The sequence below is a fragment of the Prionailurus bengalensis genome, chromosome C1 (genome assembly GCF_016509475.1).
Source record: "Prionailurus bengalensis isolate Pbe53 chromosome C1, Fcat_Pben_1.1_paternal_pri, whole genome shotgun sequence".
In the NCBI taxonomy this organism is placed as follows: domain Eukaryota; kingdom Metazoa; phylum Chordata; class Mammalia; order Carnivora; family Felidae; genus Prionailurus; species Prionailurus bengalensis.
This window is the reverse complement of record NC_057345.1, coordinates 1131189-1151852: the sequence shown is the minus strand read 5'-3', so window position 1 is coordinate 1151852 and position 20664 is coordinate 1131189. Positions and strand designations below refer to the sequence as shown.

General features: G+C 65.0%; 1 protein-coding gene across 1 annotated transcript in view; it reads left to right on the top strand.

Moving 5' to 3' along the window:
* Positions 1-14882, top strand: part of MORN1 (MORN repeat containing 1) — a 50098-nt gene extending 35216 nt beyond the window's left edge. Inside the window, 4 exon segments of the mRNA XM_043573578.1 lie at positions 1749-1888; positions 2011-2087; positions 12653-12699; positions 14571-14882. Of these exon segments, the coding sequence (XP_043429513.1) occupies positions 1749-1888; positions 2011-2087; positions 12653-12699; positions 14571-14719 (413 nt within the window). The 3' untranslated portion in view covers positions 14720-14882.
* The last annotated feature ends 5782 nt before the right edge of the window (positions 14883-20664 follow it).

Genomic DNA, 20664 nt, shown 5'->3' with positions numbered 1-20664 from the left:
TGGAGAATGTCAAGCCTGTGGCTGAACCGAACTTGGTCGTCCACGCGCCTACCGGCCGCGTTGGGTGGCGTGGTGTTAGCGGGCAGGCGGGCAGACGGGCAGGCCAGCACCGCGGCGCTCTCTGGGCCGGGGCTCCTCACCACGGGGCTGTGACCGCAGAGCCCCAGCCCCGACAGGCCCTGAGAGTCCCGTGAGGATCCGCGGGCAGCTGCTTGGTGCCGGGTCGGTGCGTCGGGCGCCGCGGTCGTCGGGCCCCTGAGCCCAGGGAGGCGACGTGCTCCGGGCCCCGTGCCCACGTCCCCCGGCCACCCCCGCCCGGGGAAACTGGCACATTTCAGGTGCGGGTCTGACGCCGCTGCTGTCGGAGGCGGGCGCTGGGGACCCACTCCTGCACGGTCACCTTGGCAGGGGTATTAGGACACAGAGCCGGGGCCTTCGTTGGCCGGAGGCGTCGATAACAGACAACTGGTTCCTCTCAGGCCCGCTGGAAACCGTCGCTGCGCTCAGAAACAGAAATCATGCCGTCAGCAACGCGGTTCACAGTCGTTGCCCAGGACATAAATAGTGTGGGGACAGCAAAAGCTAATGGAGAGAAGGACTTTAGTTAAAGAATGTCCTTGCAGAAGGAAAGACTTTACTTTTTATAATGCGCCATAATGATGACATTAAGACCCCTCTGAGAGAAATAATTCCCTACCTGTAATTTGGAAATACTTCTGGGGCCCGTAGGCATCTCTCCCTGCAGAAGTTGGGCTCCAGGGAAGGGGACTTAATGCCTACGGCCCCTGGGCCCCATCCAGGGCACGGAGGAGAGACGCCCTCCACCCACTGAGCTCCCCCCATTGGCGGGAGCGTCCAGCCCGCCTTGTCCACCTCCAGCTGTCCCCACGGCCCCGTCCAGCCCCCTCCCTGCGGTTCGACCAGCTCCTGCTGGTGGCTTCTCCCTGTGTGAGAGCCGGCAGGGACCTCAGGACAGAGGTCAGTCAGGAGAGCTGGGAGCCCAGCCCCCACAGGATAACGGGTCCCGATGCACGCGTGTCTGGGACAGTGCCGGTGGCCCTCACCAACCTCACGACCCCGTCTCAGCAGCCAGCTTTCTGTGCAAGGGTCAGAAGGAGGGGACATCCAGGGCTGTAGGTCCATTGTCCAGTGTGGCGGAGCCTGGGGAGGAGACCGCCAGGAGACGACGCCCCGTCCCACCTCGGGACACCGGGAGGGGAGGAGTAGGGAAAGCCAGGATGGACAGGGTCCACGGTGGGGGTACCTCCTGCAGGGCCCAGCCCAGCCTGGAGGATTTGGGGTCTCCTGGGGGGCTCTCGCCCCTTGTGGGGGCTGGGGGCTGCCAGCGGCCCCCATGTTCCACACTCCTCCTGGACCTGGTCCGACATCACCTTAGCATGCAGCCATGACGTAGAAATGTCCTTCTCGGGTCCTGACCTGGCGCCCAGGGCCTCAGGCGACGGGCTGTGTGGTAGGAGACCCTCCTAGCCCCAGGGCACCAGCCTGCAGGGCTCTCAGGGTGGACCCCAGGTGAGGGGGCGTCAAGAGACCGGGGGCCCCAAAATACACCCACACGGAGCCTGCACAGTGTACAGCAGGCTGTACCCCCCCCCCCCCGTGCCCCCAGCCACACGACCAGTGCCCCGGCTGGCCGAGCTACAAAAGCTTTGCGTCAGGGGCCGTGTGACAGGTTCTTTCCCATCTTAGCTTTGTGCTGTTTGAGGGATGTTCTGTCCTTCACCTTCCAGGAGAAGCCCGGGGATGCGAGCCCCACTGTCCTGAGGACTGCAGGCGAGTGGAACAAGGTTGTGCCCGGTTCTCGGACGTCTGCCTTGGGCCGCCCCCGCCCGGGTACAGCCCCGTCCTCTTCCTGGACGACCTCCGTGAGGTATGGGCACGGGTATGGGCAGGGAGACACCCCCCCCCCCCAGGGCTCTGTCCACACGGTGCCCGGCACCGAGGCCCATGTGCTGGTTGCCCCTCTGAACCCTCCCCCACTGCTCCTTCCAGAAGGCAGGTGGCAGGCCCAGAGGGGGCCTGGGCCCCGGCAGGACGCCCACCACACAGGACCCGCCAGGAGGCAGCAGGTAGGAGACACTGACCGACTCAGGGCATTCGGGGGGTTTGGTCCGGCCTCGCCATCAGCGGGACCACAGGTGGGGCCCCCCAGGTGTGCGCTCCGTGCAGGGGCCGGGGTCTCGGTTTCCCACAGGCGGCAGGCGACCCTGTGACCCCACAGGCATGGTCTCCGTCTGCCCAGGGGCTGCACGCACTTCTGCGGCCTAGACGGCAGGAGAGGCCAGGCTCCCAGCCTCAGGGGAGCCGGGCCCTGGTCCAGGTTGGCGGAGCCGGGTGGCCCACGGAAGGGACGATGCTCCTTGATTGTGTTCGGAGGCCAGGAGGGGCCCACAGGGTGGGCAGAGGCGGCCAGAGGCCCGCCACATACCTGCCCCAGGCCCGTGATCCGTCCTGCAGCAGACACACAGGTCGGGGCTGCGAGCCCCACGGTGGGGGCCGAGGAGACTCCACTCTGCCAGTACCTCGGCCACACGCTCTTCCCAGCCCGGGGCCCTGCCAGGAGGAAGGCTGAGTTCCAGAGAAATCACTCCTGGCAACTGCTTGTGGGAGCAGCCTGTCCCCTGCCAGGCCGTGTGGCCCAAGGCTCAGGTGGGACTGAACTCACCTCCCTGCCCCCCGGCACCCCCGGCACCCCCGGCCTGTCCCCAGCCCGGTTTGCAGTTCCGTGGGGACTCTGGGGGGTGCAGAGCAGAGCTGGGGCCGAAAGCAGCACATCGGGAAGCTATGGCTGGGACCCTGAGAGCCGGCCCGCTCTTAGAAGGCAGGAACCCTCCGTCTGCAGGTGGGGTGGGGAGAACGTGACCCCTGGGGGAGGGGCGCCAGGCCTTCAAAGACGCCCACCTGCTGGCAAGGGCAGGCCTCTGACCCTTGTGTGTAGCCTTGTCATCAGCCCGGGGGATGGGGGGCAGTGGCCAAGGCCAGCGTGCCCGGGGTGCCTCTTGTGGCCTGGGACACGCACATCTCTCTTCACGCGGTCTGCTCCGGGGCACCCGTCGAAATAGCCTCACAAAAGAGCAGAGGCCTGTGGGCACAGACCCAACGGCAAAACCCTAGGAAAATAAGGCATTGAGTAGAAACGGGAGGAGGGCCCGAGGCATCCGTCCTGAGCCGCCGCAGCCTGCGGACGTTCCGCAGTTAGATTGCTCATCGGTGACGCCAGCGGGCGTGGGACGGGCCGGGACACCCGGAGGCTGGCACAGTATCGGCAGGCTGACAAGCCTTTGATCCCACTCGCGAGGCGGAGCCGGGACGAGCTGTTTCCAGGGGAAGGTGCCACCCTGTGTCGTTCTGAGTCACGGTTTGTGAATCAAATATGAGGCCCGCTTCACACAGTAAGTGGAGAAGCACAGACTTTAAGGAAAAAAAAAAAAAAGCCAAGATCCTGCTGAACATTGACACGCCACACTCAGCCCGCGCTTCGGTCGCGGGCACGCACGTGTGACCCAAAGCTGCAACGCGCGCGGAATAACTCGCGTCGACACGCACAGACCCATCCGTGCCCGGGGCAGAGTTACTGCTTCCTTTTGTAACGGGGGGGGGGGGGGGGGGGGGGGGGGCAGCTGGGGGCTGTGGGACGAGGAACCGTCTTCCTCCGACACAGAGAAGGCCCTCGATGGCTGGTTTCTCCTGAGGGCAGGAGGCAGCGCCCGCTCATTCTGTCGGTTCTGGTGCTTGAAATTCAGTGTCCTCGTCCCGGGGTCCTCGCCATCCCAGGAGGGCTCTGCTTGTGAGCCGGTGCCCGTGGCCGGGGCTCCAAGGTCTTCCGAGTAGAGGACCCCAGCAGGGATGGCTTTCAGTGGGAACTCGGGGGCTCGGGCCGCCCCACCCCAGGGCCCGTTTGCAGGCACAGGTCTGAGCAGTGACACGCAAAGCCCTTTGTGGCCGCCGAGCACCCCCCAGAGCCCACCTCCCCTGCCCCCGTCACAGGGTCCGTGTGGCGCGTCACCTGCCTCAGACCCCACTGCCCGAACAGCCACTTTCTCCAGGGCCCCTGCTGTGTGCCCCCGAGGCCCCCTACCCGATCTGGGTGTCTTGTGGCCCCCCACCCGAGGCCCCCAGCATCTGCCCCAGCACCCCCTACCAGTTCTGCTGCGGGGATGTGGACCGTCCCCGTGTCCCCCCCCCCCCCCCGGCTCCTTACTCTGGTTCAGGCACCAGCATCCCACACCAGCATCCAAACCTGGCTCTTGACCCCAAAAGCCCACCTTTTAGAATCCTAAGAAAACCATCCTTTCTTGCAACCGAGGCGGACTCGGGCAGATCAGGGGCCCCGGACCTCCCCCTGGGTCTGGTTTGCGTTAAGGTAGGCCCTCTCGGGGTCTCAGATGTGTGGCTCCGGTCTGGCCCACCCCCAGGGTCAGGGTGTTTGCAGGGCGGTTGCCTCCACGTGAATGGGACCGGGGGACCACTCCGCGGAGCCCTCGGCTGCCAGGTCCCGGGTTGGGGCTCTCATTTGAGAACGCCAGACCCACGGGGGAGGCAGGGGAAGGGAGGCTCTGGCACTCCCTGCCCCAAAAGTCCTTGCCCCTCTCCAGCCCCCACGTGGCACGCAACAACCTCACCCCTGCTGAGGATGGGCTGTGATGTCATCTCACAGACACCCCAACTTCCCGGGGAGGCCACCACTCGGACCCCACTTTCTGTAATGGGGAGCGGGCCTGCTGGGCCTGACCCAGCCCCCGAAATGGGGCACAGGGCCCTGTCGACTCTCCCCCCGCCCCCCCCCACCCCAGGCTGCCTCAGGCAAACAAACGCATGGACCACAGACCAGCCAGGCATCCCGGCCTAGAAGTCTGTGTTTCTGGTTGTGGGTTGACAGCCTGCCTCCCGGTCTAGAATGAGCCCCCCTGGAGGGCGGAAGGCAGGACCGTGGAGGCCAAAGGCCGGGAGGGGGCAGCCCCCTCTCCCCACCAGGCTCCACCTGCCTCCTCTGCCCCACCCCCAGCGACCCCAGAGCCCCCTCGCTGTTGCACGGTTCCCTCCCACTCACTCAGATGAGATGAGATATTGGCAGAAGCCGGTGACAGACTGCTCCAAGCTGCCTCCTGCCTGTCCCCAGTCCCCGGCCAGTGGGCAAACACGGTCCCCACGCAAGGTTCCCAAGGTGTTAACAATTTCCGTGGGGGCGAGATGGGGGTGTGTGCAGATGGCTTCTGCCCGCACACCGCCTCCTCCCCGCGCCCAGGGTCCAGGGGCGCAGAATGGCCTGTGGGTGTCGGCACGGTCCAAGAGCTCCCGCAGGCCGCGGGGGATGGCGGGGCCACGGGGCTGACTTGAATGTCCGAAGCGGTCCGGGCAGCCGCCAGCCCGCCCGGGGTGACCCGGGTCAGCTTCAGGGTCGGCGGCAGCGTGGCCCGTGCCCACGTGCGGCCTCACGGACAGGGGCCGCCTCTGCGTCCTCGCCGAGCCTCCCTCCCCTGGTCACCTGTGTGCCCTGGGCTGCCCACCTCTGCCTGGTGACCCCCAGCAGCCACAGTCCACTAGTCGTTTGCTCATTTATTCACCCTGCCCGCTGAGCAGCCCAGTGTAGACTTCCAGGAGGCTCGCCCAATGGAAATGACTGAAAAAGGTGCCTCCATACTCACAAAGATGAAGAAGGTCGCGCCACCCTGTCATTTCAGAGCCTGGCGGAGGTTTAATTTGCATAAGAAGGGAGAGAACTGGCTGCCTCCAGCTTCCAGGCGCAGTTCTGCAGTATCGTCAGTGACTGAGGAGAATCACCTTTGTGCATTTTGGCGAAGGGAAGGGAGGTGAAGGGTCACCCCCAAGGCCGCTGGGCCCGCAGTGGCTTCTACCCTCCAGCACACGCGCTCTCACCGTTTATTCGTGGGGCGTGCCGCCTGGGGAAGGGGGCACTTAGGTGCAGCCGTGTGGTCCCGTCCCCAGCCCCCAGCCCTCTTGGAGTGCTTCACCACAGACCCCAGCGAGCCATGCTCAGCAGGGTCCCTGCTGGGAGGGCCCTGAGCCCTGTCCCGGGGGCCCTGAGCCGTGTCCCGGGAAATGGCATGAATCACGGCCCTGACTTCTTCCCTCAGAGTCTGGGACCTCACTTCCCACCTCCCCAGGGTCACGTGGGCGCTTTCCGTGTGGACCCCGCCTGGGGGTGGTCTGCAGATGGCTTCGGGGTTTGCGTATGGACCCCATCCTGGAGCAGAGAGGGGCAGTCGCTGGCCAGGCCCTGCGAGGAGCCCGGAGGCTGACCCTCTGTGCCCACGGCCCGGGGCGAGGCTGCATCCCCAGGGCCTGGGGCTGTGCTCCGAGGGCCCCAGCCGGGCCTGCCCGACTGGATCCGGCTGACCCTGGAGGCCCCTGCCCGGGGCATCTGCGGGTCTCGGAGTGGCCAGCCAGTGGTGGTCTCACGGGACAGCACCCAGGCCCCAGAGCAGAGGAGGGGGCACGGCAGGTGGACCCGTGTCCCCGAAGCAGGGTCAGCAAGGAGCCCGGGATGGAGGCTTGGACAGCCTCCCCAAGAGGTCAGAGGCCTGCGTCAGGTGCTCAACGGTCACCTGCGCGACCCTGCCCGGAGGGGTTGCCAGCACCAAATATCTATTCAAGTAAAAACAGTAATTGGCCCCATCTGTGTTGGCCTGGTGACTGATGAAGTGACTAATCGCGGAAGCCTTAATTAAACCCATTTTTCTCCGGGTGAGCAGGGGAGGGGCTGTGCCGGCCAGCACATCAGGCTCCAGGCTTGCCGAGTGCTGAGCCGGCAGTGAGCAGTCACGGGCAAGGTCGGCCGAGGCCCCCACCCACCCCCGGGGAAGACTGGCCGCCGCGTTGTGCTGTTACAAAACACGCACTTAGGGTTTGGGGGAGAATGCCCCGTTTCAGTGGAATTCTCACGGGCGGCTGGGCAGACTCACAGCCACATTTACACAACAGACTTCGCCTTTTGCAGCTGACACAACTCCACATCATTCAGGAACTGACGGGGCCCTGTGTCATGTTGTGAAATTCCGTAATATGCCAGGAATGTCTCCGCAGGAATGCAGCGAGAAGCGTGCGGTGGACAGCGGGCTCTCCCAGGGAAGAGCAGGGCCCTGGGCGGGGGCCTCCAGGGTCACCGGGGTCCCAGAGACGACAGGCTCAGGCTGGTGGCCTGTCCCGCGTCTGAGCGCCGGGGGTGAGGGGGCGGGGGGGGGCAGTGCAGGGTCCAATCGGGAAGGCCCTCGGATCAGCCTCTTGGCTCCTCGCGGGGCCCAGCCAGCTACTGCCCCGCGCTGCCCTACGGGTGGGGTTCACGCATCCCCTTCCCTGCACCACGGCCGCCTCTGGGGCCACTTCTGGGTGCCTCCCACCCTCTCTCCTCTGCTCTGTGACCTACACAGGGCTCAGCTCAGGAGACTGGAGTGCGTGCTTCGTTACCCAAAGGTCCGGGGTGAAGCCCTCAGCCCCTCTGCCCTGCGGCACCCCCTCCGGCTCACCTGTGCCCCGCCCTGTTCTCCACACACAGCAACCCCCCGCCCCCCCAGCCTTTGGCACACGCCGGCCCCTCAGCCAAGAAGGTCTTTCTCGGCCTGCGGCCTGCGTCACCAGGCAATGTGTCTGCTGTAGGGCAGCCCTGCTCCCAGGGGTGTCCCAGCAAAGTGCGGGGCCGGGGGGACGGGTAGCTTGATCTCAGATGAGCCCCAGGGCAGCGCGGTGGGGGAGGGCTCCCAAGACAAGAGGGAGCCAGGCAGAGGGCTCTGGTCCCCTGGGGACCTCGTCACCCCTTCCTTGGCCACCGGCCCCTGGCAGAGTGGGCCCGGCCTCCCCACCCCACCCCCACCCCTGGGCTGGAGGCTCCTCCGGGCGTGTTCATGGAAAATCAGACATAGAGACTGATGGGTTTCTCTGCTTCCTCAGAAACTCTAAAGATGGAGAACTGAGCCCCATCGTCCGAGCAGGAGTAATAAACGGAAGCAGGTGTGAGGCCCAGGCGGGAACAGCTGGGCTGATGGGGCGCCCTCACCCCACCCCACCCCCACAGGCTGGAGGCTGGCGGCAGGCGGGGCCTTAACCCTTACACGCCCACTGCAGGCCAGGGGGGGACACCTTCACGTCCCCTCCCCGCCCCGCCATCCGAGGCCCCCGGCCGCTCTCCCGCCTGTGCCAGCAGGGGCCTCACTTGCCGGGGCCACTGTGGCAGTGTGACCCCAGTGCCCCTGGGTGCCCCGTGGAGTAGAACACGCTCTGTAGAGGGGGAGCAGCCGGGCCTGCGTGCCCACTGCACCCCGTGTCCGTGCCCGTGGCCGTCACTCAGGACCCACGGCCCTGAGGCTCCTGTTTCCCAGGGGTCCCCCGGGAGTGGTCATGGTTTCCAGCTCAGCCCCAAATCCGGGCCAGCCGTGCTCCAACAATTAGCTGATGTTCTGATTTTGGAAATTCCTTATGGGCTCTGTGTGGAGGCCACAGAGAGCCCCGGGTCTCCCGTCCCACGTGAGCAGGTCGGGAGAGCCGGGTCGCTTCCCTGCGGACCACACGCCCTCAGGGTGGCAGTTTTCCCCAATCTCTGCCTTGACTGGCATTGGACTCCGTGGCTCCCCGGTTCCCTAAGCCGGCACATCCATCCCATCGGTACCGGAGGACTGCCATGATGCCCACACGGCTGTGGGCAGAGGCCGGGACCCGGGGCCTTGACCTAGACAGCTCTGGGCGGGAAGCTCTCCCCGGCCAGGATATGGGTGCCTTCTCGCCATGCTGAGCCCCAGGCAGACTGGTCCCCGTGCCCAAGTCAGGTCTCAGGGCCTCCACACCCCATGGCCTGCCCACGTGCCCACCTCAGCCTGAAAAACTGATGACAGCCAGGGTCAGGACCAGGCCTGACCAAGTCGCGGGCCTGCTTCCCCAGCCCTCTAGCCCTAAGTCGGGTCTGTAGCCAACGGCCCTCCTCTGCCGGGCCACGGGGCCACCCTGCCCACAGCCCTGCAGGTCCCTTGGTGGGCCTGTGGGTGGACAGGCCCGGGTCACACAGGCTGCCAGAGACCTTTGGCTCCCCCCAAGGGAACCCCTTTCTCTTGCCACCCACCGTGTGCTTGACTGCGGGGTCTTGACGTCCCCTCCCCAGCTGCCCCCTCTGTTCAGCTGCCCAGGAAAGGGACGAGCGTGCACAGGTCGCCGGGTTCCGGTCCCACTGGGCCAGGGTCTGGCTGGGCGGCCTCAGGCTTCCTCTTCAATTATGGCTGTTTCCATAGCTCCGCCCACCTGGGCGTGCCCGGGCTGCTGTGGGCCTCGCCTCAGCAGTGGTTCTGCTGAGGGTCAGACATGCTGCTGGTAATTCCAGTGGGACGGAGTCCCGAGGCGCATCCCTGGGGGGCTGCATGGTGTTTCAGTGCAGTCCTGAGACACGCTTGTCCTGGAAGAGGTGAAGGCAGGAGAGCCTGCTGAGGTTGCTCGGCTCAGCTCAGACAGTACACTCTCGGGTCCTACGGAAAGGGAAAGGCACGGGTCAGGGGGAGCGGCAGGGCCGGCGGTGCCGAGGGGAGGGCAGCTGGGCCTGTGGGCCACTCAGGTATCTGATAGGAACCTGATAGGAACGTGCAGGTTACTTGTCGGCCCTGAAAGGAGGCTGTCCGGTCCCCTCCTCGTGCCAGCTTGGCCGTTGGTCCCCCGGGTGAGGCCCGCCAGGCCTGATGGGGACCAGGAGACCCACCACAGGGACCTCACCACAGAGTATTCACACTGGTCCAGGCCCCACCTCACAGCGACACAAGCAGTCAGGACAATATGCCCCTTGGGGGCCCTGGAAGGACAACCCCGACTAGCAGGCACACAGGCCTCACGCCCTGCCCTCCACTAGGAGCCCCGGCCCTCGGGCCACGGAGACACGAGTTGGGGCCATCTGAGCACCACGTCTCAGTCTGGTCTGTAAATGTGGGACCGTAAGGGGCTGGGTTTGCCCTCCCACAGGTAAACAGGTAACAAGCCGGATAAGATCCAGGAAACGACGGCCAGCCTTCAAGACACTGGGTATCAGGTGATGAAGAGGGAGCCCCTGAGAGGCCCAGCTCGCTTCCCAGAGCATTTCCAGCTGTAGTGCAGGGAGGGGACCCGGCAGGCTCAGGGGTCCCCACGAGGGGAGAGAAGGAGCTGGGAGTCCCGGGAAGCTAAGGCAGCTAGAGTTTGCAGGAGGCAGCACGGGAGAGGGGAGTCCTAGAGATCTGCAGAGCGCAAGGAACGTGCTCGAACGTGCCAGCAAAACCAGCGAGAGGGTCACAGCAAGTCCTGCCCGGAGCTCACACGGGGCTGTGAAGAGTGCTGGGTCCAGGGGCCAGTCCGGAAGACCTCAACTCCCAGGACATCAGAAGAGTACTAAGTGGTGGGGAATAATTAACCATATCTCGAACCCCACCTTGCAAGCCTTAAAGGCAAGACCCAAAAGGATCAAACCGTCGCTAAGTAACCAAACAGCATCAAGACTATAAGAATACAAAAGCAGCCAGTGGCCAAGAAAGTAGAATTCACAATGTCTGACATCTGACCGAAAATTACCAGGCACACAAAGAAAGCGGGAAAGTACAACCCATGATGAGGAAAAATGAACCGATCACAGCCGACCCAGAAAGGACACCAATGGAAGAGCCAGTAGACGGCGGCATGAGACGTCGTCACTGGATTCTGTGTGTCCAGCAGGGAAGACCGGCCACGCTCGGCAGACGTGAGGTGTGAAGGAGTGGGCTCACCCCCCAGAGATGATGTGCGTGGGCAGGGTGGGCGGGAGGGGCGTGAACTCGCAAGGCACAGCCACAGAAACCCCCCAGATGAAGCCCAGGAAGAGAAGCAGGGCTGAACTTCATGAGCGGAGCGTTTTTGAACTGCCGAACAGCTCCTCTCCACCAAACATGCACGGAATCAGAGGCTCCCAAGTAGCGCAAGGGAAGGACGCGGCCAGAGACGGTCAAAGAGATAACGGCCACCGTGTTTTCAAACTCATCGCAAACTATAAACCTACCGATTCAAGACACAAGGAACCCCAAGCACAGGAAACATGAGGACAAGGACGCCAGCCACAGATAAAGAGAAAACCAGGCTGGAGCCCTGGGTCCCCAGCCCCGCCCGGCCCCTGGGTCCCGACTCTCCCAGCGCCCTTTTCCGCCCAGGAGGCGCCGGCACCGGTTCCCAGAGGGGGCCTGTTCCCTCCTCTGGCTCTGACCTCGATTCCTGGAGGCTCAGCTCAGTGCTGTCTGCACAGTCAGTGCCCAGTTAGTGTTCCTGCTGTCACGCTGTGGCCCAGGGCTCCCGGTGCACCCTCAGCAGGTGGCCTCTCGGGACCGCCTCCCAGGACGCCAAGTCCCCACCCCGCGGGTCTGGGAGAACCGTCCGCTGATCAGTCGGCGCCTCTGGCCTCTCCTCACACCGAGACTCCCCAGCTGCTTCCCAGCTCGGCCTCCGATTTCTCAAGGCCCTGGGGGTTCTGTAAAAACTCTCAGGATTCTTGTAACCCCGTCTATTTCTCTTGACTCTGGCAGGCTGACAGACTCTGGTTATTCTTAGTGCTGAATTATTTATCCGCGTTCCCCTCCTCACCCACATTTCAGAATCTGTAACGTGGCTCCTGGGTCCCAGCCAAGGCCCATTTCCCCGCTCGAAATGAAGTAATTTTAAAATCTTTTGTCTTTAATTTTTTATCACCCAAACCATGCCCGTGGTAATGAAGCTTGGCAAGGGGTCGGAGCCTGGCAGGTCGCCGAGCCGATGCCAGGGAGCCCCCGTCCTCCACCCCCAGCTCTGATAACAGGAAACCACCACCAGCCACGGAGGCCGTGGTGGGAGGAGTCCCGTGGCTCCCCCCAAGGCGCCCGGGTAGATCCTTCAGGGCAAAGCCCAGCCCGTCGCTCTGGGGCCTCTGTCCCACCAAGAAGGTGCATCTGGCAGCTGGGGGTCCAGGTCGGCACCCTCATGTCCCCAAGGTGGCCTCCTGGTGACCACCCCTGCGGGCAGGCAGAAACCCCCGGTCAGGTCAAAGCCCTCAGACTTGGGCTTGATTGAGCCGCCTCGGGCTGCCCGTCAGGGCCTCTTGTGGCCGCCGCGCAGCCACCGCGTGAGAAGTGAGGGTCTCCGTCCCTCGGACTTGGGTCCAGGCCCAGGGAACCCCGCACAGCCTGTCTCTGCCTGCTACCTTTTCTTTCCCTTCCCATGAGGCTCCCAGGTAGCAGTGGCCTCCGGTCCCTCTGAGGGGGACACAGGAGGACGCACCAGGGCCCCGCCGAGCCCGGCTGCCGCTGGAAAATAAACACCACTGGTAAGTCACTTCCGAGCAGAGCCAGTGTGCCAGCCCTTCTCCGAGTGGCCTCTCTGCTCGGCATTGTGGGGGCTCCGTGCAAAGAACCTCTGATCCTACCGGGATGGGTCTGTTGGGGTCTGGCTCCAGCCTCTGTGGCCATGTTTGGGTTTAGACGGCGAGGCACCGGGCCCAGGGGCAGAGAGCTGTCCAGATGGGGGCACGCTCCACCCTCGGGAGGCAGAGATGGGCCTCGGAGGACAGGACGGTCACACCTGTGCCCGCCTGAGGCCGGCAGGCAGGAACAGCAGCGTCTCTGTTGTCCTCAGGGCCCCGGGGCTGCGGTTCAGGGGCTTCCTTCTCCTCTCCCTGCAGGCCTGACGGGGCGGCCACCGCAGAGCCCGCGGCTGCGGCCTTCCCAGGTAGGTGGCTGGCAGGGGATGGGGGGGGGGGGGCCGATTCCACCCACCACCCCACAATCCACATGTATCATCGTTGCCGACCTTTTGGAAAGACTCCCTTCCTCTGAACGCACCCTAAATCCAACACTCGTCTTGACTCTGGAAGCCAGGGAATCAGAGAGGGCGACTCCCGGCCCGGCCGCTCCCCATGCCCCTCTGGGCTCCCCCAGAGGCACCCCAGGTGGAGGGGGCACGGATGGGGGATGGGCTTCCACCAGGCCCTCCCCGGGCCCTTGGAATGGCCGCGGGTGCCGGGTGGGGGGCCTCTCTGTCCCCACGGGCGAAGTGAACGTCCCTGGCTCCTTGTGTCCAGGGTCCCGATCGGAAGGCCGGCAGGCTTCCAGGTCTGGGTCCCCTCAACCCTTCGTGTATTTGAAGCCTGTGGCCCACGAGCCCCCCTTGTGTGGGGGAGGGCCGGGCCGGGCTCTGGGCAGTGCCCCCCACCTTGCCGGGCGGGCCGGCGCTAGGAGTCCCAACAGCAGCCACGTGAGTCTGCTGACGCCAGCAAAGCTGGTGCTGTGGTCGCCCTATTTTAGGACCCTGGGCCCCTCGTGCGTGGGCAGAGGGGGCGCCCCCTGCACTCAGCTGCGGGGTCCGATGGGCGACAGGCCGGAGGAGGGCCGGGCCCGAGGAGAAGCGACTTCCGGCTTCGAGGGGTGAAGCCGGTGGGTGGCCGCGCCGCCTCTGTGGGGACGCTGGGCACCGGGCCCACGGCCAGGCCGCGTGGGCCGGGCCTCGGGTGGCTTCTGAGGCCGGCACGGTGGCCACTGGCCAGACCCCCTGCCGTCCTCGGGGAGAAGAGCGCGGCAGGGAGGTGAGCCGAGGGCTGGGCCTGGTCCTGCGGCCGCCGCCCGCGGAGCTCGCCCCCCAGCCGGCGCGCCGGCCGCAGGTTGGTGTAGCCGTGTTCCCGGGAACACCTAGAAACCGGCTGCTTGGAAACACTGTGGCGTTGCCATGCGCGGCTTTTCCTCCAGGCCGGCCAGGGAGGCCTGGTGCCCGGGGCTGCAGAACGCGGGCCCCCGCCCAGGCCCCCCGAATTTCTGAAGGAACTGACTCAAAGCCCGGCAAATTCCTGCCCCCCCCACCGAGGCTCTTTCCCATCCTGCCACCGCCACCCCCCCCCCCCCCCGCCAGAACACAGGGTGTCCACAGCCCCTGGTGACTGTGCAGCGAGGGGAGTGCCTGCTCCCCAGACCAGGGCGCTGGAATGTTCTCTCTGACGGTGTGAGCCGCCTCCTGCGCCCCGTTTCAGCTGCGGCCGCATTCCTGGTGTGAGCCCGGGCCAGCCCAGCGAGGTTTTTCCACGCTCCGGTGCCAGCCCCCTCGGGCTCGGGGGAGGGGAAAAGGACGGTTTCCATGGCAACCACGCTTTCTGTTATTTCTTATTTTCTTTTTTATGGTTTCTCCAACTTTGAAGCTCCGCAGACAGTTTACAGACTGCAGAAGGGGAAAGTGTTTCTCCATCCCTGGGGCGCCCTGGAGGGCGCCCCCCCCCCCCCCCCCACCTCGCCGGCCTGAGCCCGGCCGGGCGGGGGCTTCAAACGAACCAGACGACGGTGTCTTCAGAGGCTTAATTATTTAAAAAAACATTTTAGAGGAAATGAATTGCTTTTCTGTTAACAAGATGGGGAGTTTTCTCAAAAGAATCCTTGCACTCAGTCATGCAGCCCCATCGGGGGTGAGGGGTGCTCCGCGCGCCAGGTCCTGGGGTCGCAGGGCCCGGGAGGACACCTGAGGTCCTGGGCAGGGTCTGGGGGTGGGCAGAAGCCAGGGCAGGGGCCCGGACAGGGGGGGACTACTGGGGACCGAGCCTGAGCGCCCGTGTTTTGCAGGGGAGTATGTCGTCATGATCCGCGATGTGACCGACCCTCCCTTCCTGGGCCACGTGCTGCCCACCGCCTTCAAACACCTTCGGGTCTCGGGGAAGGGGACGGACCGGCAGCCCCACATCCCTGGAGAAGGCCCTGAATCCCTGAGCTAGAAGAACCATCCCCATTCGCCCGAGAGCCACCAGTGTCCTCTCTCCCCCAGGGAGACCCCTGCCTTTCAAGGGCACCCTCCTCCCAGTGGCCTGAGTGGGGGCCGGAGGGGCCACCTTTCGTGCACCCCAAGGCCACTGGCTTTAATAAAATGCTCAGCACTGACTGCCGAGAGGTGCCTCGCCCAGACGCAACCCCCTTCCCGCACACCCAGGATACCCGTGGAGGCTCGGCCGGGTGCGTGCCGGACCCCCTTCCGCCTGGCACCCCCGGGCCCCAGGCTGAGCCCAGGCCGGGCTGGGGATGGGACGGTCCCGGTCCCCCTGCTACGGAGTCTGGCAGCGACGCTGGCCCGACTGAGTCGTCAGAGCAAGCGCTGCCTCCCTGCCACAACCCCTGCCTTGGAGGGTGGCTCAGTCCCCCTCCTCCCCCGCCCCGCAAACAGCCTGGGGACACTGGAAACGGCTGCCAAAGGAGAAATCAAGAGGCAGTAAGCAGGTGACTGGCTTTCCAGAAACAAGCTTCGTGTCTGCAGGGACTGGGCAAGGGACACTTCTCGGATTTTACAGCTGCCTCTGAAATGCACCCGGTGCCCGGGAGAGGGGGACTCTGGGCAGGTGGCGGGGCCTCCTCCTGCGTCCTCTCCCGAGTGGCCGCACAGTTCCTGCTTCCACGCCTGGGCTCACCCTGTGTGCACCCCGTGCTGGGGGGGCTAGACTTGCCCCTCAGCCACGAGGCCCACCACCACTTCTCGTCCTAAGAAATGAGGAGTGGCAGAGGAGCATCCAGAGTCCCCCCCCCCCCACGAGAGCACACGGCTGCTCCCAGCCCAGAAACCCCGCAGACCCCGCGCCCCTTCTCCCTCCTGGATGAGGACCCCCACCCCAGCACGCACAGCGGGGCCACCTGCCCCTCCTCCGTGCACCTGCGCCCCGGCTGCTCCCTCACCTCCCTGATCGCCGGGGGCGGGGGGGGCTCAGCCCCAGGGACGCCCTGTGGCCCCTGGTCCTGGTGCAGCCGGCCAGCAGCAAGGCTCAGGGAGGGTGGTGACTGGACGGCCTCCCTCCGGCCCCGAGGACACTGCAGACGAGCCCCCCACACCAGCCCCCGTGTTCCCTGATCTGCTTCTCCCCTGCTCCATGGTCCAAGGCAGGTCTTCTCCGTCCTGCTTCAAAGTGCATCCCCAGCCCGACTTCGCTCCCCCCGCTCCCGACACCACACAGCAGGGGGCCGTCAGGGCTCACCCCCAAGACTCTGCCAGGACCCCCAGCCCGGCCAGAGCTGGCGCCACACTCGCTGCCCTTACTTCTTGGCTTTGCACTCACACCGGCCCCCGTGGCCCCTCAGTCCTGCCATGCGTGTTTCTGCCTCGGGGCCTTTGCACGTACTCTTTGCGCTGCTGAGACTGCTCGCCTCACCTTCTCACGAGGCCTTCCTCGGCCACCAGCTCTGAAGCCGCACCCCACCTTCAGCAACATTTCCTGCTCGTGCCGCCCGCCTCACGTCTTCTGCACAGACGGGGCTGACGTGCCATGCCCTTCACTTGTCTGCTCCCCAATGTCCAGAGGGAGATGTGTGGTTGCTTTTGCTCACTTTCACAGCCTTAGCATCTAGCACCGCGTGTGACCCATAGGAGACCCTCAGCAAATACTCGTTGAATGAATGGGTGAATTCAGAGCACCTGCTCTGTGCCACGCAGAATGGGAGGCACTGGAGACACATTGGGCAGAGGAGGTATGCAGGGAGACTGGTAGCTGAGTAGCTGGAAGGATGGATGGATGGATGGATGGGAGGATGGATGGATGGATGGAAAGGATGGATGGATGGATGGATGGAAGAATGGATGAATAAATGGATGGATGGATGGGAGGATGGATGGATGGATAGGTGGGTGGGTGGGTGGATGGATGGATGGATGGAAGAATGGGTGGATGATGGGGCGCCTGGGTGGCGCAGTCGGTTAAGCGTCCGACTTCAGCCAGGTCACGATCTCGCGGTCCGTGAGTTCGAGCCCCGCGTCGGGCTCTGGGCTGATGGCTCAGAGCCTGGAGCCTGTTTCCGATTCTGTGTCTCCCTCTCTCTCTGCCCCTCCCCCATTCATGCTCTGTCTCTCTCTGTCCCAAAAATAAATAAACGTTGAAAAAAAAAAAAAAGAATGGGTGGATGGGAGGATGGATGGAAGGATGGATGGATGGATGGATGGAAGGAAGGAAGAATGGATGGATGGATGGATGGATAGGTGGGTGGGTGGATGGATAAATGGATGGATGGATGGGAGGATGGATGAAAGGATGGAAGGATGAAAGGATGGAAGAAAGGATGGATGGATGGATGGATCGAAGGAAGAATGGATGGATGGATGGGTAGGTGGGTGGGTGGATGGATGGATAGGTGGGTGGGTGGATAGGAGTGTGGGTAAACTGATGGATGAACAGGTGTATGGACAAATAGTGGATGTGTGGTCGAGAGGGAGGACGTGATGGGTGATGGATGTGATCATGGATGAATGGAGCAGAGGCTCACCTGTCCTTAGGAGGTAGCTTCCCATGGAATAACTGTTCTTCCTAAAGGCAAGAGGGAGCAGGCAAGGAAGGCATCCCTATGGCAAAGCCAACATCAGGCCCCTGGCAGCCGTGCCCTCACTTGGTGCTTCCTGCTCTCTGCTTATTAGGGTTCCCGTCCAGTTTTTCCCTCACTATGACTGCCCAAAATGGACAGCCCAGATGGATCTCGTCCTGCTGAACCCCAGGACCACCCCTTGCTCGGTCCTGGCTTCCAGACCCGGTGAGGCAGCCGGCCAGTCAGCCGCCAGAGGGCCACTGACCGCAGAGTCAGTGAGGGAGGGGGGTTCCAGAGCCTCCGTAACTAAGGAACTGATGTGCTTCTGAGCCTGAGGTGTGGGGTGGCCGCTGTGTCACCTGGAGCGAGCTTCACCTGCCAGCCTTCTGGTTCCACGAGCTCAAGTGGCCATAGATGCTGCCAGCCTGGTTCAGCAGAGCCTCCGCCTCTGTCCATTAGGAGGGGACGGATTGCTGGCCGGTGTCCCCAGCAGCGAGTCCCCAGAAAGGGCCCATTCTTGGGAACCACCGACTCCTGGGTCAGAATGTGCCTGGGCCCTGGGGACTGCGTCCTTCCGGAAGCACAGGGAGGCGGGTGGGGCTGTGGCCGTGAGCTGTCGTAGGAGCCGTGTCCACACGCGGCTGCGTCAACAGTGGGGCAGAGCCCCTAGTGGGCAGCCGGAAGTTAGAAGGGCCACACGCGCCAAGGTCTGCTAGAACCGCCCGTCAGGGCCCCGGGTCTGCCCGGATCCTCGGCAACGGGGCCTGCGGCCCTTTCCTCTTTTCCAGATGAAACTTCCCTTCTGTCAAAAACAATAAAAATGTTTGACTTTAGGAAGAAAAATGTGCTGGGAAGAGAAGAGCTGCGACGTTTTCCAGGCTGTCCAGGGGTGTCCTCCGGCCTTTCATTCCAGACCAGCGCTGTGCGGTTGAGTCACAAAGCCCAGGGCGCAAGTTCAGAGTCGCCACCCCACACGGACCGGGACTGTGGCCCCCGGGGCCTCTGGACGCGGGCAGGCGTGGTCCGTCCCACCCCGAGTCCGCGCGCGCGCGCACACACACACACACGCGCGCGCGCGCAGAGCAAGGCCGGCCCTACGGTCCTGCAGACGCGTGGCCCGCGAACCCTCCTACTTTCCGTCTTCCAGGCAAATCTGAGAGCGGGCACTGGCCCCGTGGGTCCCCCAGGGCTCTCCCCACGCCTGCGCCCCCACCAGCTTCCCGGCGAGGCGGCTGCGGCCCAGTGAGATGACCCACTCGAGGCCCGAGGGGAGCTCACACCCCGTGAGCCCCCTTTTGGGCAGGATAGCGGTCCCCTGCCCTGTCCCACTGCCCACCCTCTGCCGGGACTCCTGGGTGACGGTGTGGACGTGCCCTTGGGGACAGTGGTGTGTCTGAGCCAGTGAACAGGCACGCGGGGTGGGCACAGAGGCAGCTGCCCCCTGGCCGGGTCCCAGTCTTCACAGCGTCCCACGGACAGACCCGCAAGGAGTTTGAACTCCCAAGAAAACGAGGAAAGAGGGAGGGTCAGCAGAGTCCCGGCCACAGGCTGGCCTGGCCTTCACATCCGGCAGGTGAAGGGCCGAGCGGGAGCAGCACGGCAGACGCGGCGACCGGTCCCGGAAGGCCCCTCACCCCTCGCCGTTGCGGGGTCGGGGAGAGCCTAGGGCGGGGGCCAGGTGGGAGAGCTCTCATCTGGAGCTCTGAGCGCCTGCAAGCCCACCCGTTACGTGGGTCCTCAGTGGGGGAAGGAGGGACCTGGGCCTGGTCGCTGCTCCCAGAATCGGTGCTGACCCAGCAGGGGCCGGGGGGACATTAGACCCGGGGTCCTGACCTAGTGGCCATCAGACAGGCAGGGGCTCCGTCAGGCCCTCCCGGGAGACCCCGAGGGCCTTCTCCTTAGAGGAAGGCAGGCTTCTCCGAGGCCCCAGAGCCACCTCCGCCACTGGGCTGGGGCAGGCGGGCAGGGGCTTGTAGAGCGGGTAGCGTGAGGCTGCCCCCACATGCCTTACACCCCAAGAAGCTACTCAGCCCCCAGGGGGCTTGGGGAGGAGGCTCTGGTCTCAGCCCCTCCCCGACCGCAAGCGAAACCCTTCTCCCCCGGGCCGCGCTCTCTCCCCCGAGGGTCCCTCCTGCTGTCCACTTGCTCGGGGGACGTTTACAGAGTGATAACCCCATGCTGAGCACCTGGCAAGGCACTGCCTGGAAGAGGACGTATTCGTTCTTCATTCGGAGTTCTGCAGCCAGACAGAAAGAGGGGCAGACGGATCAGGGGCCTGCCCTCTCTGCCCGGCCCACCTCCCAGCAGGGCCCTGGCGAGCGCGACCTCTCAGACCACCCCGCGCCAGCCTGGCGCCCAGCACAGGGGGCCCCTCCTGCGCAGGCGGCCTGCCCAGCCTCCTCTCCCTGCTCCGGCCGGCGGGTCACCCAGGACTCTCAGGGGAGGCCTTCCTTCTGCAAAGCCCGGGCAGGCCGCCCAGTCTCGGTGCCGGGCCGGCTGTGTGGAGCCCCGCCTCCCAGGGAGGGCTTCCTGAGGGGTGCCCGGTGCCCGCCGCCAGACAGGTTCCGGGGAGGCCCGGCCCACTGCCTGCCGAAGGAGGCCCAGCACCCCGGGAGCCCTCCGTCCCGCGGGGATCACGGGGCCTGTTTCCACAAGACCATCCCGGGGCGGGCGGCGCTCGGCACCTAGAACAGACGTGGCTGTGAGGGGCCGTCCCCTTCCTGCCACTGTCCCCTCAAGGCAGGAGATGGCCACTGAGGGCCAGCCCACAGCCTCTCTGATGGAAAAGCCTGGGCCACAGTCAGCACAGGACACCCTGGGAGCCAGCTGGGGGCCCGAGCAGGTGGGGAGGAGCTGCCCTGGGCCCCCTGCCTCGCAGGTAACCCTGGGGGACCCCCTGGCCTCAGACCCAGGGCGGCTGCGGTCCGTCAGCGAGCCTCGGGGGTGGCCAAGGGGAGTGAGCGGCCAGGCGGCGGCCCGTACAGGCTGGAGCCGCTCCGGCCTGGGCTCCTCTTGGCACGAGGCCCCGGGTGTCGAGGAGCAGCCCGGCCACCCCACCGCCCTGGTCAGGGGCGTTTTCTGATGGAGACTATAAATAGGGCTGTCATCGGCCGGCCGGCCAGCCGGGCAGCCTGGCACAGCCTGCCAGATGTGCCGGGCTCAACCACCAGGCCGGCCGTCTCCACCCCATGTGACCCCAGATGGTGATGCTCCCCGAAACTCCAGGTACCCCTCCTCCTGGGAACTCCGCCCAGCAGTTCAGAGAACCGTCGACCCCCCAGCCCTGCCCCCTGCACAACCAGAGACAGGAGGAAGCGGGACAGTGTTCCCCACAAACGTCGCTCCGGTGCCCAGCAGGGTGGACCCCAGTCTGCAGGGCCTCCCTCCT